General features: G+C 40.5%; 1 protein-coding gene and 1 long non-coding RNA gene across 3 annotated transcripts in view; one reads left to right on the top strand and one right to left on the bottom strand.

Annotated features, from left to right (window-relative positions):
* Positions 1-20,539, top strand: part of FADS2 (fatty acid desaturase 2) — a 27,638-nt gene extending 7,099 nt beyond the window's left edge. For both annotated transcript variants that reach the window (XM_018565179.1, XM_018565178.1), the window contains 11 exons: positions 4,943-5,053; positions 9,761-9,958; positions 10,279-10,380; positions 11,428-11,553; positions 12,195-12,255; positions 13,120-13,196; positions 15,813-15,910; positions 16,288-16,384; positions 17,689-17,768; positions 18,801-18,926; positions 20,305-20,539. In XM_018565179.1, coding sequence (XP_018420681.1) covers positions 4,943-5,053; positions 9,761-9,958; positions 10,279-10,380; positions 11,428-11,553; positions 12,195-12,255; positions 13,120-13,196; positions 15,813-15,910; positions 16,288-16,384; positions 17,689-17,768; positions 18,801-18,926; positions 20,305-20,356 — 1,128 coding nt within the window. In that variant the 3' untranslated portion in view covers positions 20,357-20,539. The remainder of the gene's footprint in view (positions 1-4,942; positions 5,054-9,760; positions 9,959-10,278; positions 10,381-11,427; positions 11,554-12,194; positions 12,256-13,119; positions 13,197-15,812; positions 15,911-16,287; positions 16,385-17,688; positions 17,769-18,800; positions 18,927-20,304) is intronic.
* On the bottom strand, positions 2,023-20,623 carry LOC108794181. The gene is made up of 3 exons (XR_001941694.1): positions 20,533-20,623; positions 3,078-3,080; positions 2,023-2,034 (listed from the first exon to the last, which is right to left on the bottom strand). It is a non-coding gene; the product is annotated as an uncharacterized LOC108794181 (long non-coding RNA).
* Positions 20,624-24,754: the final 4,131 nt, after the last annotated feature.

Raw genomic sequence — 24,754 nt, 5'->3', positions numbered from 1 at the left:
AGAGCACTCCTAAATAGTCCTGTGCGTGTTCACAAACTGGGATTTACCCAACCAATACAGTCCCCAATATATGTAGAAGAAGCAGGTTGCAGCCATCCAAATAGACATGTGTGATTTATTTCGTTCCGAATCAAAATTTGTGCAAATTTTTATTAAATTCAGACATTCAGACACATCCGAATTTCCGTATCCCAATGCATCCGAATGTGTCCGAATCCGAATTTTCGTTTTTGAAATTTCAGATCTCGTCCGAATGATGTTTAAAAATGAAATTGAATCGGACATGTGTCTGTTCTGGCCAATCAGATTCAGATGTGTTTTTCGGTTTAATGCATCCGAATGGGTCTGAATCCGAATTCTGGGAGCCTCAGCATTAGTTTTATGTATATATGGCTCCCAATGTTCCCGCAATTAATTTTCGTTTGTAATACAGAATACTAATTATATATACATGATACAAAAGCTGATGCTCCAAGACCCGAATGGAGTACGAATTTCCGAATAGCATTCGGGAGATCACGATTGCCATTCGGGTCTGGAAGCCTCAGCTTTAATATATGTATGTATATGTATAAGGCAGGGACGTGCGGTCCGGGGAGGAAGGTGAGGCAGAGCCTCACCTAGTATTATGGAGGAAAAAGCTGTCAGCTTCAAATCTGAAGCTGACAGCTTTTTCTCCATTCAGACCGGGCACCGGGCGGGTAGTTGTTTTCTACATTTAGCCCTGCTTTGGGCAAGCAGGTCTGTACAGCGGGAAGCAGCTGCTTGTTTTGTACAAGTGATCTTGGCGATGTTGCCGAGATCACTTGTATGCAGCCTGCATACAGGGGGGCGTATTGAGGAACCTGGCATTGGGGCAGCAGAGAAAGTAAATCTGGCCCTGACTGTCCCTCTACTTCCCTACTTTGATTATCTGTTTTGGTTTCTCTTCTGGAAATTGTAGTGCCCCTCCTAACTGTTTGTAATGGTGCAAACTGGAATTCTGAAATACCTGGGTAACTATTTCTCAGGATATGCCAATGTTTCTTTACAACTGAGTTAACTCGATCAGAAAAAGGGTGGAAATGTGTTACAAAGTGAATGTGTTTATTAGTTGTCCCTGACAATGTAAATCCCAATTCTTCCTGTCAAATACGATTAGTCACTGTCTTAATTACTATCTTTAGGTAACCTCTAGTGTTTAATTTATTCTCCGTTTCCTTGAAACATATTTCCCATTGTTCCTCATTACTGACTACCCTTTTAGCTCTTTTAGGTTAGCTCCTTGGTATAGATATACAGTATATATACTTGGAGGAAATTGGAAATTCCTAGAGCGTAACAGTGTATTATGATCTGTAAGTTTTGAAAGATATTTTTCTACTCAATCCCCTCTGAGCCTGAGTGTCAAGAAATAGAATGGATTCTCCATCACTAAAATGATAAAATTGTAGAGCAGGGTATATATAGTTCAAGTGGGCATCAAACTCTTCCAGAGATCACATGTCGACCTCTCCATATGTCAAAAATGTAATTTATGAAGTGATACCAGCCAATGCACTTCTGTATAAAAAGTGGATGTTCAAAAACATGAACATTCTCAATTATGTTCATAAGTACATTGGCACATGGGGGAGCAACATGTGAACCCATCACAACACCTCTCTCATCTGCCTATAGTAATGATCCGTAAACATAAAATAAATCGTTTTTAATTTCAAGTTGAGTAAACTGTGCAGACGCTTCTAATAGTCCACATCATGTTCGTAGACCTAGGCCATGTTCAGTGGAAGTACTGTATATAGACTAGCTATATCCCAAGTGACAAGTGTGGATTCAGGTGGGATCACTAACTTCATTACACTTATGTCATTTCCAGTTTCTGGAGCTTTTAGACGATACTTGGTAATTAATATTAGGTGTGTCAGACCTGAGGAAGGGCTGAAACAAGCCTGAAGCTGTCATGTTGCAAGCATACATGCCTAACTATTCAGAAGAGTTTTGACTATGCTATATTGCTGTTGATTCATAAAAAATTATTTGGAGTTTTGCAGCCTTTTGAGGAACTGGCTGGAAGGATTATGGACAATCTATATGTGTCACCTAGGTTTCTCATTTACACATAGTTAGGCCTCCAGAGCTGATGGCTGATACGGAGAAACAAACTTTTTGTTTTCTCAGAATCTTAATAAGTTTTGTTCTGGGTCCTGGACCCTGGAAACTTTGTAGAGTTATGCATGGGATAAAACCTCCATTGCTAGTTCCACATCTAACCTTGTAGCCAGACCTCATTATTAGTCTCAGCTGTCCATGGGTCTTTTTGTGAGTTGACTGATGCTTAGGGCTCCATTGTTCTCTTTTCTGTGAGATTCAGCTGCTGGGTGAAAAGGCTGAGTGCTAAAAGAAAACTAAAACATATACATGTGCTGCCTGTTTGTTTTGTGCAATCCATTAGAGGGCACCTTGTTAGTCAGGAGAACACCTGAGTTTAGTTAGTTGGCCAGACAAGCAGATGTTTTGTTTGTTTTATGCTATGAACTTTATGTGCAAAACTCTCCTGCATTGAAACTGTGGTTGCTTGCTGCCTTGCTGAAGTGAAGGGCAAGCCCGCTTGGACATAGAAGAAAATAAACTGGTAAATGAAAAACAAATTTTAGGCACTATCCAGTGTTAGATTTAATAGTTCACAGAAGGTTTCCCTCACAGGGGTTATGTTTTTCCAAGTCTCACCAACTTCAGTTAATCACTTAAAACCTCTCCCACACAGGCTGTATCCAGCTGACTTGCCACATAGGCTGGTTCCAGGATGGAGTCCTCCTGACTCCTGGACAGACACCTCCCTTGTCTTCCAGCTGAACATGTACCAGCATCCTTTTCGTTCGGTGCTGGTCACCACTAAAGCCCGGACCCAGCAATGGAGATTTCATCCCTCCCAGTTCTCTTAGAAATCTCCCAGTTCCAGGATTCCAATTATAATTTAGAAAACCCGGAAAGAATTGTAAAGCCAGCTCTTTCCTGGTAAAAGTACTTGTGTCCTGGAACTGCTCAGCCCCTCTGGCTGAGAGTCCCGGGTGACCAGTTTGCCACTCTACTGCCACGCACTGCCACACCAGGCAAAACTGAAAATGGGCTGGAGATATACAGTGGTGTTTGGTCACGAAGGACTGATGTGGCTGGAACACATATGATATCACAGCAGGCTGAAGATGGCATCAGGGAGACATAAGGGGAGCAAGCCTGGAGGTGGCTCCCCTTATGTCTCCCTGATGCCATCTTCAGCTTGCTGTGATATCATACTAGTTCCAGCCACATCAGTCCTTCGTGACCAAACACCACAGCAAATTCCAAAACGTAAGTTTTTTTCTTCTCTTCTCCATACAGTTAGAGCGCTCTCAACCATCTTTTGCCAAGTATCATTTCATACAGGGTCCCTCACCCTGCTTACATAGAGCTTGCACACTGTGTACTAAACTTACTGGATTTCCATTTTAATTGTAAAAAAAAAATTTTTTTATTTTAAGTACTTTTTTAACTCAAATTTTAAATGCTATTATAAAATAAAATTTCTGTTTTTAAATTTACTGTGGCCATCCCCAGACCAGTGGTGACCCCTTGTAGTGCGCTTTTCCATTTTTTTCTTTGTCTTGAGATATACAGGGAACATATCCTACCAGCCCAGGGCCTCAGTTTTTCAGCCAGTTATTGCTTTAGTGCACCAGGCTATCTCACTGTTTTTTTTTTGGTAATGTGAGAACCCCTATTGTTTTTCCTTTTGTAATTAAGGAAAAGGTCATTAATGAAATGTATAAGGAAACACAACCACTGCTCCTTGCTGTCCACTTACAGTACACAAAGCTTGTGAGTGCTATAAAGTTCCTCACATCTATCAATCAGATTTACACCTGCCTTTGTAGGTGCTATATAAATCCTGTATAATAATAACAATACAAAAGTCAGGAAGTTGACTCACCCACCCAACATGTAAGGAAAAGTTTATAATCTGGCTTCTATGAACTTCATAGACCTGCCCACATTAGAATACAGTATGTTACCTATGAAAGGATTTGTAATTCTCTGTAGACAGTATCGCACTCCAGACACCCCTGCCAGGCACCACAGATAAATCCTTGATCGATCGCCAATACAACAGCAGCACAACATGGTCAGAAGCACACCTGCAGTCTGCTGATTGGAAAGTGAAGGGACAGTTGTACATTCATGAGTCATCGTTTCTCTGCTCTCTTCTCCAATCATAATGTTCACTGCCAACACATGTGCACCGAAGCAGAACCTGATTGGTTCCTGACACTGGTCTTTCCTCTCCCAGTCCTATTCCCACACTCTAATGAGATCAAAAAAAGTTTAGAAACTTGCACACGCTGCACGTAAAATACATTGAGGGGAATTTATTAAAACTGGAGCAGACAGAGTGTGGAGCAATTGGGCATGACAACCAATCAGTTTCTCTATTTGATTTTCAAATCTTAATTAAACAAACTGAATAGAGACGCTGGTTGGTTACTGTCTGCAACTGCTCCAGATTCTGTCTGCTCCAGTTTAAAAAGAACTTTGCAAATGCTTTTTAGGAGCCTGATCTGCACACTGCTATTATGTAAGCTGAAGCCCATGTGAGCCAGACCTTACTTTGCTTGGATTATAGTCAGAGCTGCTCTGGAGTGACCGTGCCCCCCCTCGATTTTCTCAGCATTTCTTTATTCCACTACTTATAGTTTGTCTCACCAACTGTCCTTTGCCTCTTATTCTTACAAAAGGTGTCCCCATGAGACACTGTAAAAATGCTGCCTTCTTGTCTCCTACTTGAGCAGCCACAGAGCTGTCTATTAAAACATACTGAGCAAGCATCTCCAGGATACGTGGTACAACAAGCTCACAGTGCTTTCAATTGCTGCTGTGAAATATTCTTTATTAACAAGAAATTACCTCTTGATTGTTTCTCACACAGGAAGCTTTCCATGCATTTCATCCTGACCTGAATTTTGTGAGGAAATTTCTCAAGCCGCTGTATGTTGGAGAACTGGCAGAGAATGAGCCCAGCCAGGACCGTGGAAAAAGTGTAAGTCTACTATTATAATGCTGCACCGAAAGATGAAGTTCTGCTGAGATCCTTTTAAAATTTACACAGCATGCAAAAAGGTTGGAACTTCTGTCAGATTCACAGAGACACAAGTGAAAATAAAATCTCCAAAAGTCATGGGGAATTCCAACTTTCACAGTTGTCACTGAAACATCTGTGGCCATTGTGAGATTTCCCTTGTGACATTGGCGAAGGGACAGAAAATGATGGGAAAACTTACCAACAGGGACACAGATGGCAATAAAAGTTTAAGAGAGGTTCTACACCTTCTCTTCTCCGTAAAGCACTAGAAAAAGATTTTGGTTGGAGTTCCACTTTAAAGAAAACCTTTTATGAGAGAAGTATAGACATTGTCATTGCTAAGACTCATTCTGACTGTATAATTCTGTACTATGAGTCATTTGGCCTGGAGGGAGTTCCAAGAAAAGATAGTTCAGAAATATGCTCTCCCCCATCCAACAATGGGATGCTGCAGCCCTAAAACCAACTATGCCATTGCAGGGCATAGAGTGCTAGTTTTCATTAGTTAACCATGAGACAGAAACCACCACTTACCATTGGGACCACCAAGGAAAAAACTGAAAATTGCACGGAGCTACAGAATTGCTGCAAAGTAAATCCTTTATGTATTAGAGAGAGCACATACAGAGAGTAACAAGTGTCTGGGTTCCATACTTTAACCATCTCAATATCAACATGTTACATTCCCTTCCTTTCCAGGCAATTTCACACTGCTGTTTTCAATGCTGTCATCGTTTGAATGACAATTACTTGGTAAAACAATAGTGTACCCAAATGAATTGTACATCATTTTTGAGACAGATAAAACTTTCTTTTGGTGGTATTTAATGCCTTCCACCTGGCATAACGTATGTGTGTGGCAGCACAGTGAGTGGGCCTTAAAGGAGAACTATGGGGTCAGTGTTTTTCCCCATAGTTCTCCTTGGGGTAACGGGAGGACACAAACTAGCGTCCTCCCGTTACCCTAAGCTCAGTATACCGCGAGCTACAGCTCGCGGTATACTGAGACGCCGCAGCCGGAGCGGATCCCAACATCGATGTCGAGATCCGCCCAGCTGCGTGAGTGACAGCTGGCTCTGCCTATCTAGAGGCAGAGCCAGCTGTACCCGCCTCTTCCCCCATCCGTTCCGCCAGTCAGCGCTCGCGGATCGGAGCGGGGAGGGGGGAATTGAGGGGTGAGCGAACGCCGGTATCTGTTCGCTCACCTCTCGATCTACTGAGTCGACCTGTGACAGTCTCACTGTCACAGGTCGGCTAGAACTATGAGGTGAAATGAAATCACTCATCTCATAGTTCTCCTTTAACACAGAGCAGCCTCATGTATGTATACATAAGCCGGCTTCACTGTTCTGTACTGAGAGGGAGATCACTAGCATACTCCTAGCAGAATGACCATTCTGTCACCAACATCTCCCAGTCACTGTTTATGATCAGGAGCCAGTTGGACAGGCCAGTGGACCACTGTGAAAGCCAAACACAGTAATCGCATGATCAGGAGGACTATCTCCCCCTCCAGGGCCTTAAGAACCCCTTAAAGTCGGCATCAAATTGTGCAGATAAGGGCTTCTGACTTTTTTCTTACTTTCCTAATTGGTATACTTCTTCACAGACAGTAGTTCCGAATATTTGAGCATAGCAGTCACTCAAAAGGCATTTTCAGAGGACAGGGATGGCAGCCACCATATCAGTCTCATGATGGGTTTACTTTAGTTCAAAAGACAGCATATGTCTCTAGACAAATGAGGGACAAAGGTAGTTAATTCATAGAGACTTGATGTGCCAGTCAGCTAGTGGAGGGGTCATGGACTATTTTTAAAATTCTGTTACACAGTATTCTTTATGCAAAGTGGCCCCAAAATATAACCCATGTATAATTAGCACAAAAACTAAAACTGTCTCTGTGAAAATAAACCTAAAGTCTACCTGTAATAATCTTCTTCCTGATAAAAGTATACATGATCAGTCTTCTTCTAAGGCCCCATTCACACTGCGCGATTTGCAAATCGCGCGTTTGTCACGCGATTTGCATTTTGCGCGATATCGCGCGATTTGTCGTGCAATATCGCGCAAATGCTTGCATTGCAAAGAATGGAATCGCGGCAAAATCCGCTCCAGAAAGGGTCCTGCTGTATCGACGCACGACCCGCGACAGCAGGACCCTTTGCCCCATTGCCTTGCATTGGAGAGCGATATCGCGCGGTAAATAGCGGCGATATCGCGGGAATTACCGCGCGATAAATCGCTCAATGTGAACGGGGCCTAAGGTAGCTTTGTAAACTCTTTATGTTATACAATTACTGAGTTCAACTAGAAAGGCAGCTCTTGTCCTGTCCCCTCCAGCCTCCTGCACAGAAAAAAAAGGGGGCAGGATGGGGCAGACCAAAGTGCCAATCTCCTAGTTGGTTGTGGTATTTGTATAATACATTCCCTGTTGAACACTAATCTTGAAACTGATACAGACTGGGAAACAAGTGTTAATTAGTGTACAGATTTCTGTGGCTTGTTATTTTTATTACACTGATGTTTCTCCTTACAAAGTGAAAGTCAGCCCATTCTGGATATGAAAGGGTGAACTTTATGAAGCTAGCTGTGCATATCATTTGCTGAGTAATATAATCTATTTTCTCCATTATTGATGTGTGCTTATTGTTCTGGGCTCCTGTATTATTAATATTATTGTCAAGCTATCTTGGGCCCTGACCTCTTCAGAAACATGAGCCTGGACGGCAAATCTATGATAATTGTACAGCTTGTTCTTTGCCAGTGGGTAGACATATCTAAATGGCTATTGTTATGAGTAAAAGTCTTCCTTTATCAATTAGTCTATTGCACTATTTATAGCGTATGGTACGGCTAGCCCTGGATAGGTAGAAGGTGGGCATGGCAGCTGGGTCACTTCCTTCATCCTCAAGGGAATGCGGCAGGCTTCTGTATCGTCTCCCATGATTTAAAAATCTGCTGCTTCACCTTTCCCAGTTGTGTAGCAAGGGGAGCAGTGGTAAGAAATGCTACCAAGCCCTGGTCCTTGGAAGAACCTGATTCAATAATGCTTGTACCTTTGCCTCTCATTGCCCTAAAATTCATGATGATGAAACACTGCCATTGTGCTTAAGGCTGGGTTCACACCTAGGCGTATGGAATATGCGCGTTTGTTGCGCGTTTCGTGCCCCATGTTTTTAACGCGATTCGCGGTAAAAAACGCGCGACAAACACGCGTTTCCGAGGGCTACCTGGCTGTATCCCAATTGATACGTGCTGCAAATACGCCCCAAAGAAGCTCCTGTACTTCTTTAGGCGTAGAGTGTTTTGCAACGCGTTCCTACGCGCTGTAAAACGCCCAGGTGGGAACCATGCCCATAGGCAATCATTGGTTTTCACATGTTGAGCCTTTTACAGAGCGTAGGAACGCGCTTTAAAACAGGCCATAGGCCCGGTTCATACCTGGGCGTTTTGTAGCGCATTTTGTAGCGCGTTCCTACGCTCTGCAAAACGCTCAAACACCGAAATCCCATTATTTCTTATGGGTATGGTTCACACCTGGGCGTATTACAGACCGTATGAACGCGCTACAAAACGCCCTACGCCCAAAGAAGTACAGGAGCTTCTTTGGGGCGTATTTGCCGCGCGTATCCAGTGGGATACAGCCAGGTAGCCCTCGGAAACGCGCGTTTGTCGCACGTTTTTTTAACTGCGAACCGCGGGAAAAACGCGCATATTCGATACGCCTAGGTGTGAACCCAGCCTTAGTCAGATCGTTCTTCGTGTTCTGTGTAATCCACTGTAGTCAGATTTCACAGCGCTTCTTCCATGTGTGGTGTTTGATTTCTGAATTTCGGGAATTCCTTTCCTCCATTATAATCAGGCAAAGAAAAGAGGTTTGCAGGATCCTGGCAGTGTAAGGTGGGACACGTGGTCACTTGGTGTAAATAGTGGTACCCAGACACTGCAACTTTGTGATGGTGGTGCATATGGCCATGGTTGTTGAAACCTTTGCTGACATATATTGTACATCCCAATCAATGCCCAAAAATGCCATATTTATAATACCTATTTACTGTATATTCATCCTGTCCTGCAGGATCCTCCATTCAGCAAAGCAATGAACAGAACACCTCTGACAGCTGATACAAATTGTCAAAATTAGTGTATGAGTGAGGTGTGAATATCACAGATCTTCATGCCGCCTTTACGCCTTTTAGTGTATCATTAACACTTTACAATATCTGTGTCACAGAAGTGTTCATAGAAAACACTAAAATGATCATACCACACTAACCAGATAGTCATTCATTACAACTTTTCTGTCTATAATTGCATGTAGTACTTTTCCCTCAACCCTGCACACAGTCTGAGGTTTCATTTTATATGAATCGGATTTTAAAACGACTTTATCTGCCATGACAGGTACAAGTCGACCAAATTCAAATCTGTATTCTCTTAGGTTGTTCTTAATGTATTATTAAGAACAGGCAGTAAAATTAAAGTAGATATTTGTTCCATTTTATAAGGCAAGTCCACACCATGGGAGAAATAAATAACTAGACATTTCTTTTGTTTGACTGGAGTCACCATTAAGAAATTGTTACTTTCATGTCTATATAAAGAATCATACAGATTTTGCTGCAGAACTTTAACTTTTCCTAATGCTATATTGTCTTCATACAGAGGGAGCAAGCGGAAGACTTTCAGAAATTACGTAAAACAGCAGAAGACATGGGACTTTTCAAAGGCAGCGTGGTGTTCTTCAGTCTTTACCTATTGCACATCCTGGTCCTAGAGGTTCTTGCCTGGGCTAACCTTTACTACCTTGGCAATGGATGGATACCAACCATAATTACCATTTTGCTCCTTGCAACTTCTCAGGTCATTTAAATTCATTATAAACCAATTGCTTTGTTTAGGTGAATGAGCTAATATTGTTTGAGGAACCTAATGGACTTGGTGTATAAAATATGAGGAAAACGAAGAGTGGACATATGCACTGTCATATTTGCAATCTTTGACAAGAATACTACAGCTGGGATCAGATTGGCTGCTGTAAATAACACCATCATTTTCTCAGTCTCTCCAGTTTTTATACATCAGCCCAATACTTAACACTCTTAATGGTATTAGTTTTGTACTGTAAAGTTCAGCACCCTGGATGTACATATTCACGGTACGATCTTTTTTCTTCCCTACAGGCCCAGGCTGGTTGGCTGCAGCATGACTTTGGACACTTATCTGTCTTTAACAAGTCTAAATGGAATCACATTGGCCATAAGTTCGTCATTGGCCACCTGAAGGTGCTGTCACAGAGGGGGATTATTTGTTCTACAATGGAAATTTGATTCAGGGCCTAGATATGGCATCTGTCTGGAATATCCATAGATAAGGAAAACATTACAAGATTATACAGATTTGCTGATGCCAAATAGAAAGAGCTAGAAAAAGTATACTCTGGTATTTTAAGAAAAGCATATACTATGTGGATAACATTATCAGTTTAAGGGGTAATACTCCCAGGTAAATGAGCATTCATATATGAGTTAGCCCCTTTCTGTGTGGGTTCAGCATAGCATCAGAAGTAGTGCTTTTCTGATGTTTGTTTTTTTAGACTCATAGAATTCCTTAAAGATCCCTACTCTTGCTCACACTGCAGAAAAGTTACAGTCATTTGACAATAGAGTGTCATCTGCTACCTGTAAGTGGCAATTATGAAATATAAAATATATATAAATGTAATTTCTCAGTTTCATTGTCACACGTCAGCTCGAACTATGAGGCTGAATGATTTTCACTCACCTCATAGTTGTCCTTTAAGCATAAAGGTCTTGCAAGCTGTATCTTAAGTGTGTTTGAACTGCATTTTTCTATTTGTATCAGTTTAAAAGGGGTCTTTAAAAATGCAATGCAAAGAAATTGCACAGAAAGTAGTTAATGCAATGTATTATAGTTGGTATTAAAAAAAAAAAAAAATTTCACAAATAAACTGGACTCCTTTTCAGCCAATCAGCTGTTTTGGAATCTGTTTCAGGGAGGCCAGAACACGCAAAAGGATTCAGATGCTCCATATACTTTATCAGCTCTGGTGCATGAGTTGAAACAGATGAGCCCACTTTTATTACTCTTCCCTTAATGGGTTGCACACTTTAAATTTTTTGTATTCATGTTTATTTCATTATTACAAGTACAATGAAACAATCTACAGCAGATATCATCAAATATTTTACATTGATAGAGAACATGAGTTTCACAAAATCGGGTTACATCTAGGGAGCTGTGAGGGTTGTAGAGCTTTGTACTGATATTTAATCTTGAAGCTTAGCTTACTTGAGCCCATCTGCCATCAGGGAGCTTCAGCCAACTGGTGGAACCATCGGCATTTTCAGCACCACGCCAAGCCTAATATATTCAGCAAGGATCCAGATGTGAACATGGTGCACATTTTTGTGTTGGGTGACACCCAGCCTGTGGAGGTATGTGTCATATATCATTTTGCAATTTTTCATATAATCATTTACTGGCAAATGTATGCCTGTTCATTAACGGGGTACATTTTTGAATGGGTGCAGTATATTGATTATTGTAATTTTGTGCATGTGGAAAGTTTAATATAAGATATTTAGGTTAATTTTGTGTATTTATGTGTTATGAAATAAATGTTATTGGTCATGAAACTAGTTACAATTGAACCCGAAAATATGTATTTTAATTCCCGTGTGCATGAATTTGTCAAATAAGAGATAAGTGAAGCAGTAGGTACAGAAGCTTTTTCTGATCTTGACCTCATTTCTCAGTCTTGAGTTGGTGTGTGAGAGCAAACCTAACTAAATATATTTTTATTTTGGAATGGTCTTTGGCTGTTGCTTGGTTAGACTTCTTACATGACTTTCTAATCTGGAACCATTCAGTGATGTCAGCCCTATCAATCTCTTTCTTCTGCAGTTCTGTCTACAGAACCAAGACATTCTGATAATCACAAATGTAAATTGATTTAAGTTAATTATGTCACTCAGTAATATTGTATTCATCTAACATATTGATAAACTGGCTGCTGTGGATGACATCTAACACTGATATGCAATTAGACTAATTATGTTCTCCCACCTCCTCACAGTATGGGAAGAAGAAGTTAAAGTTCCTGCCGTATAATCACCAACATCAGTATTTTTTCCTGAGTGAGTAAATGTACTATAATTTAATTGCTTAATTATTTTGTGGCTTATCAATGCTTTGCTCTAGAACCTTGGTTCTCAACTGGTGGGTAACCCAAAAGTGGGTCGCGACCCAATGTTCAGTGGGTCGCCGCATGGCTTCCACTTTTCTAGTTTCTCATTTCCAGTTCTCATAAGGTAGGGAGACTGGGTGGATCTTAAAAAAGAAAAGAAAAAAGAAATACTAATTTTTCGGAGTGTGTATATGTGTGTGTGAGATTGTGGATGTGTGTATCTGTCAGCGTTTTTAAGGGCCCGTTCACACTAGTACAGTGCGTTAATAGAACAGTCATGTGCCATTTATGCACAGTACCACGTAATTGCACCTACTACGCGTCCTGGTAATGGTGGTGAGTTGCGTTGCAATTCATCCCCACCTCCCGCCCACAGTTTAATCGCCCGCACTGGAACACGCTACACCGCAATGCTGTGCATTCCATTGCAGTGCGACTTGGGTCGCAACTTAATGACCTTGGAGAAATATGGGTCCTCAGGTTACACAGGTTGAGAACCACTGCTCTAGACAATAGCCTATTTTTGTGGCACAGTCACGGTTCTTTTAACCCCAAAAGAAGCCATTTCTACCAGCAAAGGTCATGTTGTTATTAAAATAATGGATGTATTTGGGGTTTGGTCAGGCTGGAGAAGGAGGTTCATGTTTTATTCCAAAATGTTAAAACATGGGAAGACTGGTCTAATGCTGTGTACCCGTTAGAAAAAAATGACAACCACCATTCTAGAGCAGAACATTACTAGCAAACATGATTTGCAGAGTCTGATCTTTAAATGTAATTTTCTCAAAAGTATTACTATTTATGTTTTCTGCAGTTGGTCCCCCACTTCTGATCCCAGTGTATTTCACAGTCCAGATTATGAAGACTATGATAATCCGCAAGGACTGGGTGGTAAGTGATTTCTGCTATCCCATTTCACATAACAATGTACGTCCAGTAAAAAATCTGGGTGTAAGAATTTCCACTCAAAGAGTAGAACACCCGCAGCTGACGAAGGGGACATTGCACAATCCCTAAACATCACATATCTTGAAACAACAGGTATTGGAAAGATATCTCAATGTGTGGACAACATCCTAACTTGCACACACTTACGTTTTTAGTCATTTGTTCATGACTTTCTTTAAACTTGAATAGTGAAGAATTTTGCTATAGTAACCAGTCGCTTTTCACTTTCAATAATTTGTATTAATTTAAAAAAATTTCAAAGCAAATATAAAAAACATGACAATATTGAATAGCATTAACTATTAACAATCCACAGTTCAAACCCCAGAGAATAGAGAGAATTTAAAGTCTATCCATAGCAAAAAACACTGAAAATATGAAGTACAATAGGACACAGGGCACAAACAGTTAAGAATGTCATAAAGAAGTAACCAGTTTCCAGCTTTTATTTTGTAACGTTTGCTTGGCAAATTCCTTCTGAAAAGTGAAACATTGCTTAGCTGCACCATCATTAACATGTCCTGAAAATGTGCTCATAATTTTTAAAATTAAACCTATTTTACTATACTGTACATAATGCCCTGAAAATGAGCTCTGTATTGCAAACAGGGACACCTGGGGGGTTTAATTTCTTACAAAAATGTTTTTTTTTTAATGGTGTGTAGAGTCAGGTAAGTTGTATGTACCAATCTTTGTTTTATCAGTAAACATATTCTCATTGGACACCACACCAAAACCAACCATTGTGTGGGTGCTGTAATGGCCCATGACTGACATTGTGTACAGCATTAATAAAATACTGAAGTTCTTGCAGAACATTCACTCTACATTTTGATTCCATAATCCAAGAAGAGGCTTGGTCATGTTTCACACTTTACAATATAAAATACACATTCTGTTTGGTAGTGAAATGACCTTTGCATGGAATCTGCACAGAAAAGCATTGGAAATAATAATAATCAAAAAAGCATGTCAAGGCTTAGGGCTATCTGGATTTTAGCCATAGGAGATTAAAGGAGGAGATAAAAAGATACGTTAAATGTATAAATATGTGAAGGCTTTACTTATTTTCCCACCTTCATAATGACACATTGTGTAGTTACTCTTTTGTGTAGCTGTAAAAATAGGACACCACAAGGTGCATACCAAAAAGTGCTAAGTATTTCTGTCTGGCCAAAGTATTTTTTTTTTAAATAGAATATTTGGATCCTTTTGAAGTGTTCCAGTGATTTTTACAAAGACCAAAAACAAAACAGGAAATTATTGCGGTAGACATTAAGTCAATCACACAGTACACCATTATACTGCAGAGGAAGTACAGCTATATGAAGAGTTCAATAAAACAATTCAAGGTATCAATGACAACGATTAGATCTAGATAAAAGCCTATTCAGGCAAGGGAAACACCAGATACAGAGTGTTATAAAGACAGACATGAGGGTGTTATATTTATTTACTCATACATACCAAATAGAAAGCGATAGCTTTAGTTGAGCTCTGGATTTATATATGTAATGCTCCATAGGAATCAAAGAATTGACTACACCTACTCAGGCCTGTTTAGTAAGAGGGTCAGAGGAAATCTAGCTGCCTACAAAAAGTAGTTTTCAAGTCTAAGTATTTTAAAGCCAACCTGTTTCCGGGAGAAATATGGAGGCTACCATCTTGACCTCCTTCTAAAAATTGTTAGTTGCATGGCTGTGTCTGGCCTCAATATTTTGATTCCTTTGACCTTTATCAAGCATGCAGCAATTAAGCCAAAAACAAGTCAGAACTCCTGATCTGACTACTTGTAATAGGTTGTGACTCAGTATTTATTGAATCCAATGACTCAATGTTACAGCCAGGCAGTAATTTTAAGAAGAAAATTTTAATGGTAGCCTCCATTATTTAATTTTTTCATAGATTCCTTAAATTATGGACAACTGTGTGTGAGGCCAATCATTTGTATTATTATTATTATTATTATTCGTAGTGGTAGAAGTAGTAGTAGCAGTATTTTTATATAGCGCTGACAATTTACGCAGAACTTTACATGAGTCCCTGCTCTCCAGGAGCTTACAATCTAAGGTCCATATCTCACATGCATACATACAGGGCTGATTTAGACAGCAGCCAATATATAATAAAGATATTGTAAGTGCCTGTGTCTATAGGATTTTGTTAGTGTCTGATGGGCTTTGCAACCCCATAAAGGTCTCTGGGAAAGCCTGCTTGAAGCAGGTCAAATGCAGGTCAGAAGAAGGTCAACTGCAGGTTGGATGTAATTGTCAATGAATTCTGAATGATTTCAGAAGTACTGTATCTCAAACTGACATCAAACTGATTCCATTGACACAAGCACAAAGCCCATCAACACAGGCCTTAACGATGTTATTACTTTTTGAATATATCACAAATGGAAGGCATTTAGGTTGGTCTGGGTGCAGTTTTGGTGGAAGGTTATGGATTGTCCTTGTCTTGACTGTTGAAGCTTGCTCTAACACACACGTTTATGATTTCATGGGATGTTAACACTTACTTACTCTGAACTATTTTTTTATTCCTATTATTTTACAGGATCTGGCTTGGTCGCTGTCCTACTACATGCGTTTTTTCTTCACATTTGTTCCTTACTTTGGAGTTTTGGGATCTGTTGCCCTGCTCACGACGGTCAGGTATGTAGCTCTGGCTGACTTTAAACATCAGTCAGTATGACTCTCTCAGAGTTAATTTATTGTACTGTTTATCTTTATTGTTTGTTTAGCCTTTTCTTGTAAATGGTGGCAAAATGTCATGGAAAAGGTCAGGAAATTATTTACACTTTTTAAAAATCTTTTCACAAAACTAAAAAGAACTAACTTTAAAATTGATTATTTAAAATATAACTAAAGGCAAAACCTTTTTTTTAGATTTGGATAGCGTGGGGAGGTAGATTCACTCTGTCTTTGTCCTGAACATGGATCTTGATACCTTAACGTTGGACTTGTTACGTCCTTATCATCATTCCCATGTTATTTCCCTTTCTAAACATTGTCCTCTATATGCTTTGCAGGTTTCTTGAATCGCACTGGTTTGTGTGGGTCACACAGATGAATCATATCCCCATGGAGATTGATCATGAAAAATACAGAGACTGGTTGGGCAGTCAGGTAGGAGGCCAAGGTCATGGCAGGTCACTAACTGATGAATTCTAATCTCTTGCAAGGTTTGTGAATAGGCACGTGGTAGCAGTCACCCAGTCTTCCATTAACTCCATCCACTTGTCATCAAGTAATGACTGATAGCGCAGTGATCCACCAAGCCTCTGTGCTACTGCTGTGCTAAACCATTACCTTTATAGCCATCTATGTCATTATCTTTATGGCCACCTATGCCATTTCCTTCATGGCCACCTTATGTCACACATGTTTTGTAGCAACTTATGTTATATCCTAATCTCTTTCTATTTGGATGTCCAACATTCAAATAGCTCCAACCACTTTTTATATATACTACAGACTGTTTTAGGTACCCACGATGCAACACCATGTTTTATAATAAGATGTATCCTTTATTTTGTATACACAATTACAATTCAATAAAAGTATGTATCCTATGAAATTATGAATATGCCTCATATGCATACAGTATATATGTATATTTGACTGAAACCATCCAAATCCGACTAATTTTTCATAATCATAGACGTGTATCACATTTCATGGAAGAACTGGATATCCTGGATGGAGCATACTTCATCTGTAGAGTAGAGTATGATCAATGCAGGATATTGGTATTGGTAGATTTCCCCTCACCTTCTGTTCCTCTGGCAGCTGTACAATATGTCATTTCTCATCACTTCCTGCCCTGCAGACAATGGTTAGCAGGACAAATAGACAGCAATAACAACATGTCAGAAGCTCTAACCCTTCCGTGCCTATCCAAAACAAAAAAAGTTTGGATATAGATACAGTTTAAAGCTGAACTCCAGGATAAGCAAACATTATCTAAACATGTATTCTTACTTAAATCTTGATGTGCTTTGTGTGTTTCTTCCATATTTGTGCAGTAATCTAAAGTCAAACTTTTCCTTTGTGCAAGAGCTTTCTTTAGTAGACCTGTCACTGCTGCTCTCTCCTTGTGCAGGGTGACTGGTCTTGTCTCTGCCCCCACCTGTAGTTTTCTGCAGGCAGCCGGTAGTGGGTGGAGCCCACAACTTTGCTCCCTGCGCAGGCTATGTATAATGAAAGTTTTTATGCCCAGAGTTCAGCTTTATTCAAAGCATCTTATATCTGAACTATGGCCATAAGCAATACAGTGGCCCATTAGCTTTCCACACTAACAATAGTTTAATGACTGTTATGTAATATTTATTTGGCTGTTATTCGCAGGCTAAATATTCCCATTCACACAACATAAAACGGGTGAAGTGTTTTTCTATCTATACCTAAATTTTAGACCTGTTCATTTTCAGTTGGCAGCAACGTGCAACATAGAACAATCCTTCTTCAATGACTGGTTCAGTGGGCATCTCAACTTTCAAATTGAACATCAGTGAGTATATTTTATACATTATCTTATATTAGTTTATATCTGTCATCAGTTCCTGTGGTCATGAATGGATAAGTACACAATGGGGCTCAGTTGACTTATTTTGCCTCCCTATGATGCTTTCACTTACATGCAGTCCTTGCATAATTCAGAATGTATCTTAAAGCCGTGCTTCACTCAAAACATTTTTGTAGTTTTAAATAGAGTGGATTAGAACTTCTTGTTAGGTTTTAATGCTGTATATGTCCCCAAAGAGTAGATTTCCCTTATACCCTGACACCAGTCACCTAGCAAGAAAGCGAGGAGAGGTCTTCCAAATTGAGACGCATACAGCAGTAGGCAGAGGTTGACAGAGGTTCTCACATTGCCCCACACTGTTTTTTCTAGTGCTGGCTACTAATGTACAATTTATGTACTGTGCTGGCTAATCTCCACTTTTGCCAGTTCCCTTCAAGTTCAGACCTATAGCTCTGCCATCAGCAAAGCTCACATTCCCTCATGATTGAAGAGCTCTAGTTCTGACTCATCAGGAGGTCATCTTCAACACAGAAAGCAATGGTTCTTCTTTGCAGCATGATAGCCGGGAGCAGTCTTTTCTACTCTGCGTTGCTGTGGCTACTTTGTTAAGAAAATTACCTGTAAGATATTGCACAACTTTTGTTTTGATGCTCATTGAATGTACTTAGCTGATTTAAAAGGAAAAGGTCAGTTGGGCTTTGACAACATTTACACTGCCCAATGGTTGCCCAAACCTGTTGACATTGCAGGTGGAACATGAGGCCTTTAATGTATGAGGGTACTTTTATCTTGACATGGGATATGTTGTCCATATGTCTTCATGCAGCATTGCCCTAATGATGGCAGTTATGCAGAGCACACAACACATCTCCCTGATATAGAAATACCATTGTGCCTGAGCTCATACAAACAGCACGCTGCATCCACAGTGATATTGTTACCAGATTGGTAAAATGCAAAAACTCACAATTCTCATGTGTCATATGTAACCTCGTGTTTTCTCTCTCCTTTCCACAGTCTATTCCCTACTATGCCTCGTCACAACTATTACAAGATTGCTCCCTTTGTGCGCTCTTTGTGTAAAAAGTACGATGTATTCTACGAAGAAAAACCTCTGTGGAAAGCCTTCAAGGACGTTGTTGGGTCAGAATCTTCTCCATTTTACAAATGAGTTGACTGCTTAGTTGTAACTAAGTCCAGCATGTTTCTTACAGCCTAAAGAGAACATTTCATGGTCTATAAATTATTATAGATGTTGAACCTTTCTCATGAAAGATATAAGCCCCTTATTTAGATTTTATACTTAGTGTGAGGGTAACGCTGGAGCTGAGAGTTCTTTCTGAGCAGAAAGAGCAGTAATCCAACGTCAATCACGACATCCAGCGTTGTCCACGATGACGACGACTCGGCAAAATAAAAAAATAAATAGAAATAATAATTTAAAACAAAACCCGACAAGCGGCGTCCAGTCGCTGCGGCGAACACCCGCCGCTGAATGGCATTTTGACAGATGCCGGTAACATATAAACATTTGGGCGGAGCTAGAAGTGACAGGGTGAGCCATGATTGGGCAGAGTCATCATGACTTTGGCCAATCATTGCTCTCACTGTTCTCTGTGCCCTGATTTTTGCAAAGTCTTGCACCTGACTTCTAGTCAGGTGCAAGGCTTTAGCCAATCAGGGCTCACAAGTAGTGATGGGCTCGGGCGTGTTCACAAGCGCCTCGTGTCGAGCCCTCCAGGAAGCCGTCAGCTCGCAGGGCCAATCACAGGCACTGATACATTTCCCGATCTCTGCAGCTGCAGACCGGGAACATGTCTCAGTGCCTGTGATTGGCCCTGCACGCTGACGACTTCCTGGCGGGCTCGGCATGAGGCACTTGCGAACACGCCCAAGCCCATCACTACTCAGAAGACACAGTGCCTCGTGCGGGGTGCGGGCTGGCGAACATCCAGCCGAACACCCTGACAGTTCGTGTGTTCGCCGAACACAGGAACTGCCGATGTTCGAGTCGAACTCACGTTCGGCTCCAACATCGAGCCCGACCTACTTATAACATACTTTGTTCCAGCCCTAAATTTATACAAAACTCTGCCAAATACTGTAACAGAGGCCCACAGTTGAGAGCAGTCTAAACAACTTCAGGGCCAGAATACCTCTGTTTGGCTGCAGTCACTGTTCAGACGATTATGTTCCACCTGCCTCCTTCAATTAAAGTTGATAGACTTTTGTGGAGCCGGGTGGTGCTTATCAGGCCACCTCTGGTTCAGATTTAGCTGATTCAGCAGGAAACAGCCAAAATTCGATCCTGATCAGGGGTGTCCCTACACTTTTTTGTGTGCGTGGGGGGGGGGGAGTATTTGGTGCTGGTGGTGCACAGTCTGAGGGAAGAAGGGGATCGCTGCCTTGTTGTAGGGATTGTTCTGTGCCTGAAAAAAATAATAATGTTTGTGTTCATACTTTCTTTCTTACTATGCTTTGATCTTATCTCATAATAACACTCTCTTTTGCCTGTCTTTAGATCACTGAGAAAGTCAGGAGACCTGTGGTTAGACGCCTACCTCCACAAGTGACCCGACTCTAGATTACCCATGCACAGGAGGACCTCTGAACTTTAAAATAGCACAATTGACATCTATAATTGTTATCTGTAGGTTTGTAACAAACTGCCTCAAAAGTAAGGTCAGGGAGCTTTCTGCGTATTTATAACACTTGCAATGCCAGGAAGACTTGTGGTACTTTGCAATACAGGGGTTTGCAAGTCTTCCTGGCATTGATGGAGTTATGAAATGATTCTGAACTACATCTCAGCCTTAATGTAACACCTGATGATATACCCAAACCAAGGGCATTATGCTACCTTCAATCAATTCCTGTTTTTGCAGCACTGGCAAACGCATCAAGGCGTTTGTAAATAAATTACTTGTTGTTTCGCTGAACCTTTTCAGTCCCAGAATGCTGTATAAAGAGGATGCGGCACTTATTTTTTAAATAAAAGTTTAAAGAACGAGAACCAGGAAAAACAATCGCAAAGAAGAGTATGTGAATGTGTAATTGATTAAATGAATGGGAAATGAAAGTCATGAAAATGCGCTTTGCAAGAGAGATGTGACAACTGCCAATTCAAGTTGAGTTACTGCAAGTAGGCATCAACAATGAGGAGTGACAGTAGGTGGATATCAATAAAAGAGTATGATGGAATGTTCAGAGAGATGATTGACTGCTGGTGGTGGGGGTGGGTGGGTGCTGACATCTGATGGGTCTAAAAATAAGAGCAAAATCATTAATGAGAACACACATGGATTCTCACTTTTCATGGAAAAAGAAAATGTGTGTGTTTTAATATATATACAGAGGGCAATTTATCAAAACTGGAGCAGGCAAAATATGTAGCAGTTTCCCATAGTAACCAATCAGCTTCTCTCTTCAGTTTGTTCAGTTAAGACTTGAAAATGTGAAGGTCTCTTATCTCCCAATTAAATACAATATTTAATTTATTAAATTACAGGAAACATGAGGTGTGCCAGAAATATGAATCTGGATGATTCAGTTGATCAGCTGACCAACATTTGATCTCAATTGAAATGGCACTTTTGGGAGGGCTGACACCTCTCCCTGGCAACACTTTAATGACAAAATCACTAAATTCAACTTACATTACCCTATGGAGTTCCTGCCCTTCTCCTTGAATCAGTGGTTCTTGCTCTATCACTTTTTCATTTTTAGCAAATGGGTTTAGGCAGAAACTGACCAATTTATTTATAATGGAAGTTATATTCCCTGTTTTTCTGCCACTGGCAAAGTGTTGTCATAGAAAAACACATCTGACATGGCCCTTACAATGAAACTGAGCAGCTCATACCAGCCTATTTTTCACTACCCAGACACTTTGTTCAGGGGAGTGAAGAGAAATACCCAGTATTTCTAGGTATAGAAGAGCATGCTCTAATTCTTCTTACTTCCACATGATAGTGCTGCTGCTTGGCATTTGGACAATCAGGGATCAGTGCTGTCACATGGGGGCAGGTAGAGAGTCGTCACCCCTGCGTAAGCTCTGACTAAGATCGTCCTGGAGCTTACACAAGGCAGCTGTAGTTTTAATAAAGATCTGCCCATTTGGTCATGTGATCTGTGAGCTAAGTCATGAGATGATCTTCAGTGCATATGTGCAAAAAATAAATCAAAGGAACTGGACTTGCTGTATTTTTCTTGAAGATCTTTCGCTGGTCATCCGACCAGCTTTCTCAACTCAATTCTCAACTCAATTCTGAATAGAGAAAGCTAGTCAGATGACCAGCGCAACATCTTCAAGAAAAATACAGCAAATCCAGTTGCTTTGATTCATTTTGTACAGATATACCATGACCTGGATGAATGAGAACCTTTACAGACAGATCTCTAGTGCAGTTCTTTTATTACTCTTCCCTGCTCTTCTGACCATCATGGCCTGTTACCAAGTGCCTAAAAGATTTCTCTGGCTCCTTGTAATTGACTGCATCTCACGAATGTAACTTCACTCATGAAAATTGTTGAATATTCTGAACTGGCCATTAATGAACTTTTCCAAAAGTGAAATGTATGTTGTCTGTACAGGTTTGGACAAAAGACCAGTAACCGGTACTGCCTTTCTCAAATAATGGTGCTGTTAGATAGCAGTTTATAAATGTGATTTTTCTTTTTAAAACATTTGGTTTTGTTATTTCTAAGATAAAAATAAAAGTCCCCAATCCTTAAAAAAAATTTAATTTGTGCATTGGCAGAATTATATAACCGTGACAAGTTTCTGACCATATTTAAAGCTGACCTTGTCCCAATGTTTATTTTAATTCAAATAAACTGTCAAGATCTTTAAAGTGAATAGTTTGTATGCATATCGAACAATGGAAAGGTCCAAACAGGAATTGTTTTCAGTTGCTCATGGAACATGTGCACCGAGTTCTGTTTACCGCTCATTAAACAGAAGTCAGTCTGCATCCTTTGTATAGAAAGGACCACATTACACATTGAAGTCAAAGTGGAAATAAGTCTGATTTTTTTGGCAAGGCGTCATACCCGGAAGAAGATAGACAGAGGAAACTGCTGACATCACAGTGCTGGAGGGAATCATCTGCAAGATAAGTCTTCCATAATGTGCTAATATGCTGTACATACTAACATATTATGGCAAACACCTCCTGAGGGCCCACAATGTAACTTTTTGTGGTGTCAGTTTACTACTGCTTCAACAGGAACATGTTCTATAGACCTCCACTGAGTGTGTGTGTATTGTGGGCCCGTACCACTTAGTTAAGTAGAAGCACATTTGAAGAGCCTGTGGAGCATTGCTCAATGATCATGCATAGAACTCAGACGTGGGAACTGTGTTTTGCATATACTTTATATTCCCCAGTGTGAAATCATGGAAATAAAAATAATTGGTAGAAAGGCATTACATTATATATACACAGTAATGTTCTGCAGTAATCCATCCAGCAACCTTAAAGCTAGAAACATCTGACTAGGGATAAGCTCAAGTTCGGACTGATCCTGATCCAAACCTAAGCTCCTCTGAACCCAGATGTTACATGGGGCCACCTGACCAATCAGCTGTGGGCTGGGACATTCCCTGCCCCATATGTGAAGGTGTTTGGAAGCTTGTGCTGACATCATTGGACTTATATGGCCACATGGCTATATTAGGTCAATGTCATTCACCAAATATAGCCATGTGGCATATTAGGTCAATCGTGCAGCTGCTGGCAGGCAATTCCACGGCTACAGCTGATTGGGCAGCAGCAGAAGGATCTCCTTTCTGTGTTTGGAGGAGCTCAGCTTTGGACCTGGTTTGGTTCGAACCAGAGCTCATCCCTACAGCTTATTGGTGAAATCATTTTTGTAATTGGTTGATGTAGATCGCTGCACTCAAAGGCTGTCAGGTTTGTTTCATTGATTAAGACCAATTGATACAATTTGACTTTGCTGTATTTGCATACTAGGTGTTCATTTGGCAGGGGTAGACAACCTCGACACGCCAGCTGTTGCGGAACTACAAGTTCCATGAGACATTGCAAGACTCTGACAGCCAGAGGCACACGGGATTTTCTGTTTCACCACAGCTGGAGTGCCAAGGTTGCCTGCATCTGGGTTAGATCATATCACTTTAGGTTATTCAAATGCTTCATAATGATAACGTTTTATGAAACGCAAACATTCTAAAACCTCTAAACTAGAATAAAAAATGCTGTCCAAAAAGAAGCTTTTCTGTTTTAACCTAGAAAAGGCATTAACACTGATACTTCCTTTAACAAGACATGGCGTGATATTGTTTTTTCTGTTTTATTTTTTTAGCATTTTGATATCTAGGTCTCAAATGCTTGTTTACTTACAACTTCAGGATGTTCTCCAAATCTAATAAGAATTGTGAATGTAAATTATTCTCTTTGTTAATTTACAGGAAAACTGAGAACATTCGTAGCTCTGAAGGTGACTGTTCTCTAGTAAATGAATATATATTTGTTGACTTATAAGTGTAAGGAATAGTGGTTATCATTTATGACTCAAGAAAAAAATACATTTTCAGACAATTTCACACGGTCTCTGCGTCTTTTCTTATGTAGCCAACAGTTTTTTACTTGGATAACATGTATAGCTGAATGCAGCTCCCATTTGGGTATAAGTTAAACTCACAGTGGACTCCTGGAAATCCAGCAGCAGAACTGTAGCACAGGAGGATAGTGGCTGCTTACAGGAATTGCTGGCTTTGGCTCTGAAAACAAAATCTAATTACCAAATTTCCCCAATATGACTAGTCTTAAAGCTCATCTCCGGGCAAACAAAAAAGTACTCTTGCAGTGGTGCTACCCCCGTATTGCAAGGGGTAAGTGCTCATTTTTGGACACTGGAATAAAGCAGATTAACTTACCTAAAACCCACACCCCCCGTGGACAGTGTTTTCTTCTTCTGGCTTGTGGACTGTCCCTTGGCATCCTCAT

Source organism: Nanorana parkeri, unplaced genomic scaffold (assembly GCF_000935625.1).
Source record: "Nanorana parkeri isolate BGI_ZX_2015 unplaced genomic scaffold, ASM93562v1 scaffold820, whole genome shotgun sequence".
Lineage (NCBI taxonomy): Eukaryota > Metazoa > Chordata > Amphibia > Anura > Dicroglossidae > Nanorana > Nanorana parkeri.
Note: the sequence above shows the minus strand (reverse complement) of the source record. Positions and strands in the feature narration are given on the sequence as shown.